General features: G+C 40.8%; 1 protein-coding gene across 1 annotated transcript in view; it reads left to right on the forward strand.

Moving 5' to 3' along the window:
* The window catches only part of MCC (MCC regulator of WNT signaling pathway), a 433,623-nt gene that overhangs the window by 69,901 nt on the left and 347,595 nt on the right, over positions 1-16,127 (forward strand). The window contains exon 2 of the mRNA XM_032335530.1: positions 15,352-15,599. Within this exon, the coding sequence (XP_032191421.1) occupies positions 15,352-15,599 (248 nt within the window). The remainder of the gene's footprint in view (positions 1-15,351; positions 15,600-16,127) is intronic.

Here is a 16,127-nt window from a genome sequence, read left to right on the forward strand (position 1 = left end):
GCTATATCTTTTAAAGGTATCATGAGGAGGGGCGCCTGGGTGGCTCAGTGGGTTAAGCCACTGCCTTCGGCTCAGGTCATGATCTCAGGGTCCTGGGATCGAGTCCCGCATCGGGCTTTCTGCTCAGCAGGGAGCCTGCTTCCCTCTCTCTCTCTGCCTGCCTCTCTGTCTACTGTGATCGCTGTCTGTCAAATAAACAAATAAAATCTTTAAAAAAAAAAAAAGGTATCATGAGGATTAAACGAAATAATGATTCTAAAGTACCTGAAACAGATACTCTGAATGAGTATTTTCCCCCAGGGATGGCAAAGATAGCTTTTTAAGAGGTTTTTGCAAATCATTATGAAGATAAGATGAATCTTGCTTCATACCAAATGTTAATTTACTGGTTTTAAAAAATCCAAAGGACAAACACATTAAAATATTTTCTTCTTCGGGAATATCAATAGGAAACACCAAATTGAGAGATGGCCAAAACAATGAAGAGTAAGAGTATTAGAAATCAGTCACATGTGGGGGGCCTGGGTGGCTCAGTGGGTTAAAGCCTCTGCTTTCGGCTTAGGTCATGATCCCAGGGTTCTGGGATCGAGCCCTGCATCGGGCTCTCTGCTCAGCAGGGAGCCTGCTTTCCTTCCTCTCTCTCTGCCTGCCTCTCTGTCTACCTGTGATCTCTGTCTGTCAAATAAATTAAAAAAAAATTTTTTTTAAAAAGAAATCAGTCACATGTATAATAATTATAGAAGAGCTTTTAAAAAACATGTAAAAGTAATACTGTTTTCAGATGCTATCTTCTTGAATGTTGGTTGTTAGTCACTCTTGACATTTTACCTGTAGAAGGGGGGACCATCATGTCAGTGACTGATCTTGGCTGTTCATTATTTCCACGAACTCTCAGGAAGTTCAGTCTGAACATCAGAAGGAATTAATATCACAGTAACTCAAGTCTAAGAAGGCAAAGCTGGTGCTTCCTCTAGAAACATACACATCCTTCCACCTGCCCCCTGAAGTCTGATAAATCTTTCAACTATAGTTCCTTTGTCAGCTATAATGTAGTGGATATGAATTTGAATCTGATCGCATTTCCTTATGCAAAAAGTGGGCATTTTTGTGTGTATCTTCCAAGGAGAAATAATTCCAAAATTGGAAAATCAGCTGTAAAGAGAACCTACAGATTTATGACACAGTGTTTTTTCTGTATTCAGGGGAAATGCCTCCAGTTTCGTAATTCTTTCTTTACCTAGAAGTAATAACTGACATTTGTAACAATTTCCTTGCTTGACTGATACTATTGCCTGAAGCTTTTTGAAGATATTGTACTCTATTTTATTTTCCCAGTGCTATTCAATAGAACATTTTGCTATGAGAGAAATGTTCTGTATCTGTGTGGTGCAGCATGGTAACCACCAGCCACGTGTGACTTTTGAGCATTTGAAATGTGACTGTTCAACTTGCATAACTGAGACAGTGAATTTTTAATTGTATTTAATTTTAATTAATTTAAATGTAAACTTAAATAGCTGTTTGTGTGTAGTGACTACCATATTGAACAGTGCAATTCAAGACCATAAATATTAGTTCACAAGAGTTAAAACAGGTTTCACCATAGACAATATTGAGGTTGATGGTTGGAAATTCTGGTTTTGTGAAAGGTCTTTTTTTTTTTTTTTTTTTTTTTTTGGCAGGAGGAGGGGGAGAGAGATAATCTTTTTTTTTTTTTTAATTTTATTTATTTATTTGACAGAAATCACAAGTCGGCAGAGAGGCAGGCAGAGAGGGAGAGAGGAGGAAGCAGGCTCACCGCCGAGCAGAGAGCTGGGCGCGGGGCTCGATCCCAGGACCCTGAGATCATGACCTGAGCTGAAGGCAGAGGCTTTAAACCACTGAGCCACCCAGGTGCCCCGAGAGAGAGACTCTTAACCCAGTATGGAGCTTGATCTCACAACCCTGAGATCATGACCTGAGCTGGAATCAAGAGTCGGACACATAACTAACTGAGCCACCCAGGCGCCCCTGGTTTTGCAAAAGGTTTTATCTCAATATTCCACTGGGTGCCTTGATCTCAGCTCAGATCTTGATCTCAGGGTCTTGAGTTCAAGCCCTGAGTTGGGCTCCACAATTAAAAAAAAAAAAATCCATTGGGTGTGAAATTTTTAAAAAATCTTTATAATATAAATCAGATAACAAAGTGTTTCGTCTTTCAATGTTGACTTTTGTTTTGTCTTTCATATTTCCCCATATTTTTACCAAGTTGGTAACCTCAACCAAAAGCACTTTTCAGAGATAGTAAAAATTAGGCCAACAGCTTCATCGTTTCTAGCTGTGCGTTCCTATGAGTGAAAGAGATACACGAGGAGAGAGGGAGAGAGAGAATGAATGAGTAGGCTCCACTTTAAGCCAGGCTTGGATGTTCATTACATCAGCTGACTTGGCTTTAGGACCATAGTGGGAGGTCCAAGATGATTCCACTTAATTTCTTAGAATGCATGTCATATGCCGTTTTGTTTGTTATGGCATTTCTTTTTCCTTCATGGCTTTCCATGATCTCATTCCATGTGTTTATAAGCTACGACTGATCTTTTCAAAACTTTTAAATTAAAAAAATATTTTAATTGACATGTAGTTAATATATGTGTTATATTAGTTCCAGTGATTCAGCAATTCTATACATTACTCAGTGCTCGTCACAAGGAATGTACTCTTCGTCCCCTTTATCTATTCTACCCATCCCCCTACCCACTTCCCCTCTGGTAACCAACAGTTTGTTCTCTGTATTTAAGTGTTTTTTTTTTTTAATTTGTTCATCTGTTTTGTTTCTTAAATTCCACTTATGAGTGAAATCATATGGTATTTGTCTTTCTCTGTCTGACTTATTTCACTTAACATTATACCCTCTAGGTCCATTCATGTTGCTGCAAACGGCATTACTTCATTCTTTTTTATGGCCAAGTAATATTCATCTTCTTTATCCATTCATCTATCAATGGACACTTGGGTTGCTTCCATATCTTGACTATTGTAAATAATGCTGCAGGAAACATAGGGGCACATACATCTTTTTAAATTAATGTTTTGTTTTCTTTAGGTAAATACCCAGTAGTAGAATTACTAGATTACATGGTGTTTCTATTTTTAATTTTTTTAGGAAATTCCATGCTGTGTTCCACAGTGGCTTCCCCAATTTGCATTTCACTAACAGTGCACACAGGTTCCTTTTTCTCTACATTATTGCCGATACTTGTTATTTCTTATGTGTGTGTATGTATGTTTTTAAGATTTTTATTTATTTATTTGACAGACAGAGATCACAAATAGGCAGAGAGAGAGAGGAGGAAGCGGGCTCCCCTCTGAGCAGGGAGCCCGATGCGGGGCTCGATCCCAGGACTCTGAGACCATGACCTGAGCTGAAGGCAGAGACTTTAACCCACTGAGCCACCCAGGCGCCCCTTGTGTTTTTGATTCTAGCCATTCTGACAGCTGTGAAGTCATATCTCATTGTTGTTTTTGATTTGCATATCCCTGGTGATAGTGATGTTGAACATCATTTCATGTGACTGTTGTCCATCTGTATGTCTTCTTTGGAAAAATATCTATTCAGGTCTTCTGCCCATCTTTAAATTGGATTGTTTGTACAACTAACCTTTTTTTAAAAATTAAGACTGAATTTTTAAAAGGAGTTGGGATGCCTTTATCCACAGCAGGGTTTTTTTGCCTTCCTCTTTAACACCAAATCACCATTTTATTTTATTTTTTAAAGATTTTATCTTTAAGTCATCTCCACACCCAACCTGGCTTTCAAATTCATAACCCGAGAACCAAGAGTTGCATACTGTTCTGACTGAGCCAGCCAGGTGCCCTCCAAAGCACCATTTTATACTGTAGAACACGTTTATTCCCCTAAAGAAAGTTGTTTGTTGATTAACTAAAGACTATATTTGCCAATTTGCCTTCTTCATATATATAACATTTCAGTTAAATGGAATATTTCCAATCAGGGGCTTCTGGTTGATTAAAAGCAGATGAAAAAATTACTCATACATTCATTATTTATTTATGATCACCTATTATATGCCAGGTACTGTTCTTGGTAATACAGTGGTGAACAAAACACAGAATTCTCATCCTTATGGAGCTTGACTTCTAGCAGAATCCTTTTTGTTTCCACTTCCAAAGATAATTTTTCTAAAATACCTATTTCCCTTCACCTCACAAGTACATAAATTATCATGATCTAGTGAGTTTGTTTGTTTGGTTTTTATTATTAAGGTTTCTGAGCTGCCTTAAATCCCTCTTTCCTCAGTACTATGGGTATAGAACCCAAGTCCTACTCTGATGCACTTAGGGAGCCTTTTAGCAAATACTGAGGCTGCGCATTCTGTGCCATCCTGATTTAGCTTTCAGCCAGAAGGCATGAGGTTCAGTATGTTTTGATCACCCCAGGCAATTATGATGTGCTGCCAGAATTCAGTACTACCAGCATAGAAAGGCTTGCGGGAGGGCTGGGGGGGCACCTGGGTGGTTCAGTTGGTTCGGCATCTGATTTAGGCTCAGGTCATAATCCTGGGGTCCTGGGATCAAGCCCCATGTCAGGCTCCCTGCTGGGCAGGGAGTCTGCTTCTCCCTCCCCCTCTGCTATTTCCCCTGCGTGTTCTCTCTCTCTGTAAAATAAATAAATGAAATCTTAAAAAAAAAATTTTTTTTTAAGGAGGGATATGGAGCCAACATATATACCAGAAGATATTTTAAGACCTAATGAAATCAACTTGTTTTGTTTTTATTGGGATTGCAAATTGAGATGTACAAGAAGGAAGGAAGAAATGAGATAGAAGTTTCTTTTTTCCTAAATTCTAACATTTTATTTATTTTTACATTTTATTTATTCACCCAACATTTTATTTATCCATTTATTTAGCACTATTATATTTCCAGTGTTAGGGTTTTGAAGATGAACAAAGAATGAGCCCTGTTCCCTACGAATTTATAATCTAGTAGGGGGGTTCATAAACATTTTCCGTAAAGGGCCACATAGTAAATATTTTTGGTTTTATGAGTCATATAGTCTTTGTCATAACTATCCAGCTCTCCTGTTGTAGTCAGAAAGCAGCCATAGACAATACGTAGACAGATGGGTGTGCCTGCATTCCAGTGAGCTTGATTTATGAAAACAGACCATGGTCTGGATTTGGCTGTAGGCCTTAGCTGCCAGCCTCTGGTCCAGTAAAAGAAAGAGGACATAAATTGGCAATTACTGTAGAGTGGAGTGTGCGATCAAAGGGAGCACAGGCATATATCAGTTACGCAGAGAAGGGACACTGAATAGGACAGCGGTTTACCTGAGAGATTTAAGGAACATTCTGGAGGAGATGCTGTTCAAATGGATTATGAAGCATGGGTGGGAGTTTGAAGAAAGGCACAGGAAAGGATGCTCTAAACAGAGGGACAAATGTGCAAAGCATGGGAATGGAAAACAGCACTGCCTCTTCTGGAAACTAAAAGATATCCAGTGGGGCTAGAACCCAGGTTACCTGCTTGGGCAGGAGGCTGGTGTGAAGACAATGGGTGGGCCGTATTCTGATGGGCCGTGGCTAGGATGGGAGAAACATTGCAGGCAGAGCTGAAAGGCTGTGGGGAGCAAATAAAGGATTCTAAGCAGGCAAGAGTAATTTGTTGGCTGCCCGTTGGAAAGGAGGAGATGCAGGAACTGTACTGCTAAATCAGATGGAAAATGGCAAGTAGCAAGTGTTTCTAAAATGGGATGTATAGGAGTGCTGTTTACACTGCAGAATCTCTCGTCTTGGTGACTGCTTGCACATGAGCATAGATGAGAAAGAAACATCTCAGACAACATTTAGATTTCTGGCTTGGGTGCCTGGATGGTGTTGTCTATGTAGATGGGAGGCGTAAACTTGGGGCGGGGTAAAGATGATGAATTCAGTTCAGGATTTTGAGTGTGGTGGGAATGGATGACCGCGAAACGTAGCTTCCAAGTAGAAAACGCATTGCTCCTTAACTAGACGTGGAGATTCCGGAGTCAGCATGTCTAGTGATGGATAAGGTTGTGCGTTTAGATTAGGTCACCCACAGAGAGCCTGTATGGTGACAAAACAGAGAGCAGTGGACAAAGCCTTGGGTGATAGGCACATTTGGAACCAGAATTCTGAAGCAGCAGTCAAATCGAGGTGGAAGGAACTTGGAAGACAGGGCTGAGGGGCAAAGTTTCAAGAAGGCTGCAGGCAGTGCTGAGAGAAGGGCTCTGTGGTAGACACTTTGCAGAGAAGGAAAGTGAGGCCATGGAGACGGGGAATGAGATGACGCTCCCCAGAAACTTAGCTCAAGTGTGGGCAGCTCAAACACTATTGCTATTGCCATAAATTGCTAGATGTTTCTCAAGGGATGTTGGGAAAACTGTGCTGAGAAATTTGACCATTTAACAAGTCATTGCGCTCTTAGAAAATCATGCCAGGAAAAAAAATCAGATGCTCTGTAGTTGGTAATGATAAACAAAATTTGCAAAATTACACTTGGGTCATCTAATCTGATTAATTCTAAGAGAGATGCCCTGTAGGTGCTTACTGATATGAACGACATGGTTCATTTTAACTGTTTTACCCTTTGACATGACCAAACCAAATTTGTTTGATTTAGCTTTTTATGTGTTAGATTTTTAAATTAAGAAATACTTAAAATACTGAATGTTACAGAGTGTATAAGGAACACACACCTGTACCCATTACCCAGATGGAAAGAATGTTAACATGTCCGCCTATGATTTTTCAGTATGACGTTACAGATCCAGGTTAAATCCCCTTTATACCCTTCCCTAGTCCTATTCCCCTCTCTCCCTCCCTCCCCACTTCACAGTTGATATTTATGGTTCCTGGTTTTGTTTTTATTACTTGTGTGTGTGTAAATCCATATATAATTTATTGTGTTGTTTTACAGATTTTTCAACTTAGGTAAGTGCTGTCCTAATGTTCATATTATTCTTTAGCTTGAGGTTTTTACTCACCACTCTTTTTGAGATTTATTTATGATCATATATTGTACCTATATTTCTTTCAAAAACTTCATTCTGTGGTGTTTCATTACCTGACAGAACCTCAATTTATATATTCATTGGTGTTTGTAGGCACCCGGACTAGTCCTTGCACACCTCTGGTCTTCAAGTTCCTCACTTATTAAATGGAGCTAAGGAGAGTATCTACCTCATAGGGGGTTTTGAGGATTGTATTAATTAATATATGTAAAGCACTAGCTCAGACCCTGACACACAATAAGCATCCAATGTACATTAGCTATTCTTATCAGTATGACCATTAATATTATTAAACTCTTCCCAAATCTTTGCTGTCACACGTATTGAGCATCTCTCCTTGTATCCATGCATAAGTTTCTTTTTTTATTATTTTTAAGATTTTAAAATTTTAATTTTTAAAGTTTTTATTCCTTTGAGAGGGAGAGAGAGACAGAACATGCGTGTTCTGTCCAGTGGAGGGAAGGGCAGAGGGAGAGTGAAGTAGACTTTGCGCTGAGCAGGGAGACTGCTGTTGGGCCTGATCTCAGAACCCTGAGGTCATGACCTGAGTTGCAGACAGATGCCCAACTGATTGAGCCACCCAGGCACCTCCATGCATAAGTTTCTTTAGTATATACAACTAAAAGTTGAATTTCTGGTTGAAATGTGTGTTTAACTCTGCTGATTTGGATGTTGCCTATATCCTTTCTAAAGAGATGGTACCATTTTTTCTTCCACCTACAACACACAAAATTTTCTTCTTCCTTGCCAACATTTGGTATTGTCAGACTGTCATTTTTGCCAACTCTCTTGGTGTTGAAGTGGTATCCCATTGTTCTAATTTGCATTTTCCTTATGTGTAGTGAGGTTGAGATGAGAATCTTTTCACACGTTTTTTGGCCATGTAGGTTTTCTTTTACGTTAATTTTCTGCCCACTTTTCAATTGGGCTGTTATGTTTCTCTTATTGTGTGGTAGGAATTCATTATATATTTAAATGCTAATCTTTTGTCCATCATATCTTGAATCAAATTAATGACTTCTTTGGTTTTTTAAAATTTGAAAACCTTATTTTTATCAGAGCACTTCACGCACAAGGTAAAAAAAAAAAAATGCGAATAAAATGGTATTCCCTTTCTACCATTTGTGCTTTGGGTCCTCTGATCATTTTTCCGTAAGTGCTTGTACCTTGTATCCTGGTATATCAAGGTGAGCAATATCTCTGGGTTCTGGGCTGTGAAAGGTAAGGCTGGCCCCACTGTTCTCAGCCCCATTCTCAACATTACCATTTGTCTTTCTGGCCAGCTGCTCCCATCTTTCTTATATATCGCCAAAATTTGTTGAAATCCCTTATCTTTAAGGAATAAACTCTTCTCTTTTTATCTTAACTATGGGTTTGTTAGTTTATTTCCTCATTTGTTTCATTTTCACTTTAATTACTTCACTCGGGAACAATGATAAAAGGCAAGTGTATTTGTTCCTTCCAACAGCTATCCCCAGAAATTACCAGCAGTAGCCCAGGGCCTGTTTTTTTATGTCTTATTTATGGTTTTTCACACTTTGAATATTTATGCAACTGAAATTAGAGTCTTCTAAATTACATTTTTGTGTGACTTCAGTTGAACAGTTAGGGGCAAAGTGAACTTTCAGACTTTTTTGAGTTTTTTCGTAAGCAACTCTTTCTGGTCTACCCACGATAGGTGTCTGTTGAGAATTGTGAATAGAAGCATCTACTTCTTACTCAAAGCAATGATGGCTTTTGCACAGCCTGCATTCCAACTGACTTTGGGATTTAGTATCATTGTGGGAAAGAATAACTCTTTTCTCTGCCTCGGAGCCTCTGAGATGTAAACCCATCTTTTCCATTAGCTATGAATTTCCCTGAATGATAAATAGCTTCACTGAATTTCCCCTTCCTACTCAATTTCTTTATAAGTTAAAGGGAGAAGAATAACCAAGACACAAAAGGCTTTTATATACAGAGAGTAATAGCTGTGCATTGTGAAAACATGCAATTTTGAGCTAGAATCATCGATCTTCAGTCGTATTTTAATTTTGCTGCCTGGTGATTGGTGTTCTCTCCAGAACTAAATATTATCTGACTTGGCCAGTTTCTCTGTCATAAGCTGGAATCTGTTCCTTTCTTGCCTCATGGTGATATCCTCTGAAGCTAAGATACGCATACGTGAATAGGAATCAATTCGAAAACACTTTTAGAGCAATTGTAAAAGTGAATTTAAAAAATGACTAAGAGGACATTTATTTATTTAGAAGAAATTTAGAGGCTAAAATGTTCACCGCATTTTTGTGACATTACCCAAACTTTCACTGTGGTTATTGCTGAGTAGAGTGACAGCGTGTGATTTGCGTTTTCTTCTTCTCACTTGTCTACATTTTCTATAATCAATGAATGTATTTTCTGAAAGAATATACAAAATTTTGGTGGGGGTTCTTAAATTTAAGGCAGGTGCCTTCTGTGAGGTACTGCATTACTGCTGTAGTTCTCCACTACATTGTCTTGGTTGTGAACAACTGTTGTTTAGGATCTCAGTATCTCTTCTTTGGAGAAATGTTCCTAGCCTAGAGAAGGGAAGCTGTCATTCTGCCCTGTCACCAAGGCTGCAAGGCTGTTGTTCGTTTTTATGGTAGCCACTGGTCATTCATACTTTACTGAGCATCCCATGTGTGGCTGTCTGTGAGAAAATACAAAGAGGTTTATGTGGGGAAATATCCAATCCATGGGGGACTCCCTTCAAAAGAGTGATCATTTTCCAACTTCTGAGAGTTTTATGAGTCAACCCATTGGAACAGACGTCCTGGATATCTGCTGGGTAGAGGGTGATGTGCTGGGTGCTGGGCAGATCTTTTTTTTTTTTTTTTAATTTATTTTTTATTTATTTTCAGCATGACAGTATTCATTATTTTTACACCACACCCAGTGCTCCATGCAATCCGTGCCCTCTATAATACCCACCACCTGGTACCCCAACCTCCCACCCCCCCCGCCACTTCAAACCCCTCAGATTGTTTTTCAGAGTCCATAGTCTCTCGTGATTCACCTCCCCTTCCAATTTCCCTCAACTCCCTTCTCCTCTCTAACTCCCCATGTCCTCCATGCTATTTGTTATGCTCCACAAATAAGTGAAACCATATGATAATTGACTCTCTCTATTTGACTTATTTCACTCAGCATAATCTCTTCCAGTCCTGTCCATGTTGCTACAAAAGTTGGGTATTCGTCCTTTCTGATGGAGGCATAATACTCCATTGTGTATATGGACCACATCTTCCTTATCCATTCGTCCGTTGAAGGGCATCTTGGTTCTTTCCACAGTTTGGCGACCGTGGCCATTGCTGCTATAAACATTGGGGTACAGATGGCCCTTCTTTTCACTACATCTGGGCAGATCTTAAGGGTTACTGGTGCACAGCCAGCACTGGGCTTCCAGGAACTTGTGGTCACATTGGGAAGATAAGACTGGAGTGTGTGAAAATAATACCGAGAAAGAGAGAGAGAAATGCAAGTTTAGTACAGTTACCCAAAAATTGTCACGCAGCTGTACTTGGGCCCCATGTGAATGGTGTAGGTGCTAAGTGCCATGGGAAGGAAGAGCTCTCCTGTGGGTCTTAGTGGGCCACAGGATTGCACGGAGCTGGACAGACGTGAGCTGGAAGTGGGAGCAGCCAGGCTTCCTAAGGCCTGTACTCAGCGATCCTAGAATGTTATTTCTGGCACATGCCATTGGTCAAAGCAAGTCACAAAGCCAACCCAGATGCAAGGACAGGGAAATGGCCTCCACCTATTGAAGAGAGGAATAGAAGATACAAAGCAGAGGGGCGAGGTCACAGGTGTGGTCATGGGTGAGTGGAATTCCCTAGAGCCATTTTAAACAACTGAACCCAATGGCTTATGATAAAACTCTGAAGCAAGTTCCCACTCTTGATATGTAAAGGAGAGCTTTGGGAACTTTTTCCTCTCTGTGTTACTTACCATGTTGATAACAAAATGTAATTTATTATTTCATCTGTATTTAACATAGAAGGTAATAATAATGTTCAGGTGGAGATGGTCTCTCTGGTTTGATATAAAAGGATCATTAATTAGTGACCACTGATAATCAAGCTGCTCATATTAGTGCTGTCCTCACTTGTGTTCACCTGCCACAATTTAGGTATCAATGACATCCAAGGTGCTGGATGATAGAATGCAAAGCATGAGAGTGTTGGAATCAGAGGGATTCCAGTGACATTTGCAGCTCTGTGACTTTCAGTCTTCGTGTCCTGATCTGTGAGGTTAAATCACACCACCCCGGCCTGTTTGTCAGTTGTCAGTGCTGGTTCCAGATCTCTATGCTGAAAAAAAAAATTTCGCTTTCATTCAGTTTTTAGAAACTAGTACTTCTAGTTAAAGATTACAACTTGACTTTATTTCGTGGAAGGTAGTGTATTTTGTTTTTCATCTTTTTTATCAACCTCTTGGTGACCCACACTTAGAAAATAAAAATGTATCGTAACACATTCTCTCCTGAGTTGACATTTCTAGAACACAAATTCCTTTTTTTTTTTTTTTTTAAATTTGACAGACAGATCACAAGTAGACAGAGAGAGAGAAGGGGTGGGGGGAAAGCAGGCTTCCTTCAGGCTCTGTCAGAGCAGACAGCCTGATGCGGGGCTCGATCTCAGGACCCCAAGATCATGACCTGAGCCAAAGGCAGGGGCTTAACCCACTGAGCCACCCAGGTGCCCCTAGAACACAAATTCTTTATTTAAGCCTTTTTTGTTGTTGTAGGGGGAGTAGAATGAGGCTTCCCGGGCCTGGACAGAGCTGTGTTTCTCACCGGGGTGCCCAAATCCATAAGTGGGCCACAGGCCGGGCGGGAGGGCAGCCTCTGCAGACGGATTGCTCCACTGAGTGCGGCAGAGTCCGCTCCGTTCAATAAACACTCTTTTCCCCCTGAGCAACTTGTGCTTAATTACTAAAGGCTTAATCATGAAACTGGGGCGTTGTGAAAGATCTATGATCAATAATTATAAAATAATCGTAATAATGATTACTGTTTATTGAGTACTTAATATATGTCAGGAACTAAGTGCTTTACATGCATTATGTCCGTTATTCTCAAAACAATGCTCTGAGATAGGTGCTATTATTATCCTCATTTTTAAAACCTGAAAAATGACATAGTAATTTATGAAAGTAGTATAGTGTGTTGTAGGAGGTTACAAAATACAGATAGGCAAGATAAGCGTGAAAACACCATTTTCCTACCATTCAGAAAATATTAATTAACATCTTTTTAAGTGAACTTCTGGAGTTTAGAAAACCTCTTTCTTTTTTTTTTTAAGACTTTATTTATTTGTTTGACACAGAGAGAGACAGAGCGAGAGCAGGAACACCAACAGGGGAGGCGGGGAGAAGGAGAAGCAGGCTTCCCACTGAGCAGGGAGCCCAATGCAGGGCTTGATCCCAGGACTCTGGGATCATGACCTGAGCCAAAGGCAGACAGTCAACAACTGAGCCACCCAGGTGCCCCAAAAAACCTCTTTATTTTCTACCCAACCTAACTGTTAAGACTATTATCTGAAAATATAAAAAAAGGAATTTCCATATTAGAATGTAGAATTTTTATATTAGAACATTGGCCCTTTCTTTCTATTTGCATTATTCTTTAGCAATCTTAAACATCCCTAAGTCCTTTTTTTTTTTTTTTAAGGATTTTATTTATCTATTTGAGGGGCGGGGAGAGAGCACACAAGTGGGTGGAGGGGCAGAAGGAGAAGCAGGCTCCCCGCTGAGCAGAAAGCCTCATGTGGGGCTCAATCCCAGGACCCTGAGCCAAAAGCAGCTGATAACTGACTGAGCCACCCAGGGGCTCTGACATCCCTAAGTCTTAGACGAAGCCAGCTGAATATTAGGCTGTATTCAGGAAAGGGTAAAAAAGATAATCATATACATGCATTAAAACAAAGTATTGTTCCAGTGTACCGGTTAGTTGTTGCTGGGGAGCAATCACAAAATCTCATTGGCAGAAACAACAAGAACTTACCCTTGATTGCACATCTTGGGGTCAGCTGGAGTGGCTCTTCTTAGCTACTGGTCTATAGGTTGGCTGAGATGGCTCATCTTGGGGCCCAGACTAGACAGTTAATGGCTACCTCGGTTTGTTCTTTTCACAATGATGGCAGAAGTGGCAGGGGACAAGCCCAACTGTATAAACATCTATCTGCTAACATTCTAGGGGACCAAAGCAGTTCTATGTCAAGCCTGAAGTAAAGGGATAAGGAAAGACCTACCTGCAATGAGTGTGCTTAGTACTGAGGCCAAGGCAAGGGTATGGGTATATAATACTACTATGAGGGCATGAAAAATTAAGACTAATCATTTAATCTATCACCCCTACTTTTCATGTGTGTGTTTATTTATTCACCTACCATATACATAAAAAATATAAATATATACTCATAGGCATATACACATGATATACATATGTACACATACATATACACAAGATGAAATAAAACATGTAGCTATGTGTCAAAAGATTTATGAAACTTGAAAACGGAATGGCAAGCGGAAGCTGGGTGATTAGTTGGAGAAACTAGTGTATTGTACCTGAAAAACCCAATTAAGAGTAAATATAAAAGCATTTCAGGGGGCGCCTGGGTGGCTCAGTTGGTTAAGCCGCGGCCTTCGGCTCAGGTCATGATCTCAGGGTCCTGGGATCGAGTCCCGCATCGGGCTCTCTGCTCAGCGGGGAGCCTGCTTCTCTCTCTCTCTCTCTCTCTGTCTGCCTCTCCATCTACTTGTGATTTCTCTCTGTCAAATAAATAAATAAAATCTTTAAAAAAAAAAAAAAAAGCATTTCAGGGACAGGACCAGCAGCAATTTGATAATAAATTGGACACTGGGGACCAGGGAAGGGGAAATGAAAAGGAAGAAGGAGTGAAGGAGGAGATATTAAAGTGATGACAATTCTGCATGCCCGGGGACAGTCGGGAGACAGAGTAGCGGCGACCAGGAGCGGGAACGGGTGAAGGAAGGCTGGAAGACAGCAGTTGGTCTTACTTGGCATGGTGAGTTTTCAGATACCAGCAAACATCAAAGTAGTCATGTCCTCAAAATGATTGGACTTTGGTGGCGTGTTGAGACAGGAGCACTAGTTAGCTTTGTTTGTGACCATGGACGAGTTTCTAATGTGTTTTCCAGCTCTTAATTTCTGTAATCCTTTGACCTTTATAGGGATGTCCAGTTGGAGCAATTTGTTGGTTTTTTTTTTTTTTAAGATTTTTTATTTATTTATTTGACAGAGAGAAATCACAAGCAGGCAGAGAGGCAGGCAGAGAGAGAGGAAGGGAAGCAGGCTCCCTGCTGAGCAGAGAGCCCGATGCGGGACTCGATCCCAGGACCCTGAGATCATGACCTGAGCCGAAGGCAGCGGCTTAACCCACTGAGCCACCCAGACGCCCAAGTTGGAGCAATTTGAACACAACGTTTCCCCCAAGGAGTGCAGTTGGAAAAGAATAAGACTTATGTGTCGGGGGCCAAAGGATGTCCTCTAGAATTGCTCTTGGCCGGCATAGTGTTGTTGTTGTTCTTGTTCCTTTTGAATTATTTTTATGTTTGTTGTTTAAATTTGAGAACATATTAAAGTTGGATATACTTTAGTCCGGCCCCAGACTCGACCAACCCTGCCTGTCTTAGAAGGACCCATTTCACACATTTACCTTGTGTCCTAGTCCTTGGAGGACATTTGGGATTTCAACCCCTGCTCTTGGTCTGGGGCTAACTGCTGATGGGAAGATGGAAAATCCTCCGAGAAAATCAGGGAAACCCTGAGGTGGGCAAGCACTGAGTCATGAAAGTTGGGATTAAACAGGCTTTTAAAGAAGTCCTAAAATTCACTGATTGGTCCAGAAAGCTGAAAACCAAGCTTGTTAAAGTCTTTGCTGTTTTTTTATAATTGGACTAGGTTTTAAACTCTGCCAAGGGTAGAAACAATGTCTTTTCGATGTTCTGAAACATTATCTTATAGTGAGATGTCAGGTGCTTGATCGATTTCAAAAGAAAGACAGAGAGGGAGAGAGGAGACAGGAAAAAAAAGAGAACCAAAGGATTCAGAGTTGCCTCATTTTCCCAAATAATTAAATAGGGTTCATGTCTAGAATCACCCAATGAAAGAGGTCTTTTTGCATACTTCCCACATTTCTAGAAGCAATGATAAAGTTGGAACTAGGTTTCCTCAGTGTGGATATATTCAAGAAACTTTTCTCCCCCATTAACTGCGTTCTCCAACTCAATGTCTCTCCTAACGAGTATTCTTCTGTTCACCCCTCCCATAGAAATGACTTGTTGATGGTCTGTCGCCAACTGAATATGGAGGAGTCTGTGGCTGAGATCATGAACCAGCTGGGTGCAGATGAACATGGGAAGATTTCCTTTCAGGATTTTACAAGGTGCCGCATGCAGCTCGTTCGAGAAATTAGGAAGGAGGAAGTAGGTCTTTCTGAGAAGTCAGACAACTCCTGTAAAAAGAAGAAGCTGCGGGATAGAATTGCGTCCTGGCCCACGAGCAGCGACAACAGTTTGGGTAGGTACAACCAGGTACAAACCACTTTGGTAGTGCCCCACGAGCCCTGCTTGGTGCCCTCTGTAAGCGGGAGTGGCCTGCCCAGCCTGCTGCCGGCTCGTCCCCAGGCTGCCTTCTTAGCCACACATTCCCTGGGTGAATGCTTCTTGTTTCCCCTAGTTCTGTCCTACAGAGTTTACCCCTTTCTTTAGTTTTCATTCTTCCATTTTCCAAGCATAATAATATGTAGCCATTTAGTTATTGGAGAGGTAGGGCACGCTGGGAGGGAGAGGTGGTGACTGCATCAGCAGACCTCAGAGACAATCTGGGGACGTCTTCAAATATTAGTGCAGCTCTGGGCCGTAAGGTTTTAAAAAAAAAAATCCATTTCTCTCTCTCTCTCTCTTTTTAAAGATTTTTTTTATTTATTTGACACGAAAGAGATGCAAGAAAGGGAACACAAGTAGGGGGAGTGGGAGAGAGAGAAGCAGGCTTCCCGCTGAGCAGAGAGCCCAATGCGATGCCAGGTTCTATCCCAGGACCCTGGGA

The sequence above is a fragment of the Mustela erminea genome, chromosome 3, assembly GCF_009829155.1.
Source record: "Mustela erminea isolate mMusErm1 chromosome 3, mMusErm1.Pri, whole genome shotgun sequence".
NCBI classification, from domain to species: Eukaryota; Metazoa; Chordata; class Mammalia; order Carnivora; family Mustelidae; genus Mustela; species Mustela erminea.